Raw genomic sequence first — 2700 nt, forward strand, 5'->3', positions numbered from 1 at the left:
CGCAAGCAAGTCTCACCTGGCTCACCACATACACGTAAACACGGCCCGTCTCCTTGTTCTGGGGGCCCAGGAACATGGGGGCGGCCACGAGCAAGACATCGGTGGTCCCATCCCCATCCGTATCCAGCGGACAGAGCTCACCGCCGAAGTAGGAGCCGATCTGGGGAGCGGTGGGGGGTGGGGACCCCAGCGAAAGCGGAAGGTGACTGCGGGCAAGGGAGAAGGAGCCACCAGCCTGGCCTGCCACTGTGGTCCCCATACCCCTGACAGAGCCCACCAAGCGGAATTCCTTCTGCAAAGACTTTTCAGGCTCCTCTCATGATCCCTCCCTTTCCTCCCCCACAGCCTGAAGGCCCCTCCGGACCCCAAGGGGTCCCACCCTCTCTTGGACACCTTACCTGCTCCCCATGGAGGCTCTGGGCAACCCTCACAGCCCCGTCTCTCTTAAGCTGGAAGGCGATGACTTTTCCTCTATGTCTAAACCGAGGAGCCCCCGAGAGAAAGAGGCGGCGTCCACCCCGCAAAAGCATGGAGGAAACGGAGTAACCTAGAAGTGGGCAGGGAATCGGATGAAAGGGAAAAAAGATGGGGTCAGAGCCGGAAGGTTCCCTAAAGGCACAGGAGGGGGTCCCAAGCAAGGTAGCAGATGGGTGAGAAACTGCTCTCATCCCTGCCACTGGGGACACAGTCCCTCCTCACCCTCTCCTTCCCTGTAGCCCTCTGCTACTTACCTAGGTAGGCTGCATGGTTCTGCAGGGCAGAGGGGAACTCATCCTCCAGGGCTGTCCGCGGGGGGAAGAGGCGGTGACCTCCTTCAAGCCACAGCACAGAGCCCCCCCAGTCATAGGCCCCCACCATTCCAAAGAGAATCCCATCCTGTGTGGCAGAAACAGACAGGGTCACTTGAAAAGACAACAGGAAGTAAAGAGTTAAAAGCTCCAGGAGCGAAAGGGTCACTAAGACTATGCTGGGGTCAGCTGGAAAGGCATGGGGGGGTCAGTACGGACACTGGACATCAGTTAAAGGGAGAATCTAGAAGAGCTCTGGGTTGAAGTTGCCTGGGTCTGAGGCTGGGAGGAGTCAGATGTTGAGAGGGGTCACACTCTGTCCAACCTTCAGCCGATGGGTAGAGAAACCAATCTGAGACATTTCCAGCCCAAAAGAGCTTTCATTTTCTCCATGGGACCCTGGAGCATGAGAAAATATCAAGGCGATATCAGGAAAGACATTTCTCTGATGTACTGGACGTACTCCAGAGCCCCACCTACACCCAGAACTCCCCCTACCCTCTCCCCTGCGCCTTCAGGGCAGTCATTACCCTCAAGGCCAAAAATCCGGTCTCCGAGTGCGTCCACGATGTCTGTCAGCGCAGCTTCGTCTGTGACGTTGAAGAAGAATCTCTCGTCCGGATCACTGGCGATAGTTCTGATTTCCCGCAGGAACGAGCTGGGGTCTCGCTGTCTCCGGAGGTAGTGGCCAAGGACCTGGGGTCAGGAGATCAAGGTGGGGTCGGTTAGCCGCGTGGAGGGAGGCATCAAAGCTGGTGCAGAACACAGTGAAAGAAGGGAAATATGGCTGACCTTTGGGAAGCAGTTAGTGCCTATTTTCTTCAAGTTCCCCGACCTCGGTGTCACCATCCCCCCCTCCATCCTTCCAGATACAGAGATTCTCACCGCAATCCCATAGCGGGTCACTCTGCCAGCCTCACAGGCCTTCAGTGCGGCAGGAAGTTCCTCCCCGTCATGGGACTCTCCATCGGTGACAACCACCAGCAGCCTGGCAGCCTCGGGCCGGCCCCCACGGGACGGGCTGAATCCTTCTGTGCTGAGAGAGAAGAGAGTGAGGCGTGATCACGTGTATGCAGATACAGATACACACGCGCGCGTGCCACTGTCAGCGGGTCACTGAGGCCAGGCACCTTGCTTTTTAGCCCATCTCCCTGATAGTGGAGACTGGAAACAGGAAGGGCTGAAATGTTTGAAATGTCACAGAGCATATCCTCAATGCAAGTAAGTGTACAATCCATTCGTTCATAGATTCGCTCGGCAAATACTGCACCTGGGAGAGGACACGTATTCAGAGCGTGTAGAATAAAGGAGAGCGGTCAGAGCAGGGAAGTCTTCCCAGAGATGCGTTCTGAATCATGTTTGGCAAGTGGGCTAGGACATAAGTGGCAGAGGACCTGAGGACCACGATCAAAGCGGGAGGGCAGGGATAGAGAGAGTCCTGTCTACGGAGATAAACAAAATAAATCAGACACAGGGAAAGACGCAGACATCTGCCTGGAAGAGGGTGATGAGAAGGGTATGCAATGACAGCCAGCTGGGCCTTTCCCACCAGTGTGCACACAAAGAAAATCATGCCAGACATCTCGGGAGGGACAGAGCGCACTCCAGACCCTCCCCTAACCTTTCTAGGCCCTCCCAGGCTCCCCTCCCCAGGGCCTCACCAGGCCACCAGGATGGCTTGGGCGGTCTTCGTTTCTCGTCCCTCTCGCCGACTCAGGTTCCTGGCCGCCCTCACCACTTCTTCCTTGGTTCGGAAGTCTCCCAGGGACCACTCGTGCACAGGGCTCTCCCCATACTGCACCAGCCCCACCTGAGAATAAAGCGTGCGCTCACATGGAGTGTGCGTGCTGGGGGAGAAGACGGCACGCAGGGGCAGGGAGACGGGTGTCTGGGTGCTAGGGAACAACTGCTC

The 2700-nt window shown here is 57.1% G+C and overlaps 1 protein-coding gene across 1 annotated transcript in view; it reads right to left on the reverse strand.

The window, feature by feature from the left end:
* ITGA10 (integrin subunit alpha 10) overlaps positions 1–2700 on the reverse strand; it is a 16217-nt gene that overhangs the window by 8953 nt on the left and 4564 nt on the right. Inside the window, exons 7-13 of the mRNA XM_077753696.1 lie at positions 2450–2598; positions 1674–1824; positions 1319–1484; positions 1114–1187; positions 732–876; positions 399–547; positions 17–160 (exon numbers count right to left, since the gene is read on the reverse strand). Coding sequence (XP_077609822.1) covers positions 17–160; positions 399–547; positions 732–876; positions 1114–1187; positions 1319–1484; positions 1674–1824; positions 2450–2598 — 978 coding nt within the window. The remainder of the gene's footprint in view (positions 1–16; positions 161–398; positions 548–731; positions 877–1113; positions 1188–1318; positions 1485–1673; positions 1825–2449; positions 2599–2700) is intronic.

This window comes from Crocuta crocuta, unplaced genomic scaffold (genome assembly GCF_008692635.1).
Source record: "Crocuta crocuta isolate KB4526 unplaced genomic scaffold, BGI_CrCroc_1.0 scaffold620, whole genome shotgun sequence".
Taxonomy (NCBI): Eukaryota; Metazoa; Chordata; class Mammalia; order Carnivora; family Hyaenidae; genus Crocuta; species Crocuta crocuta.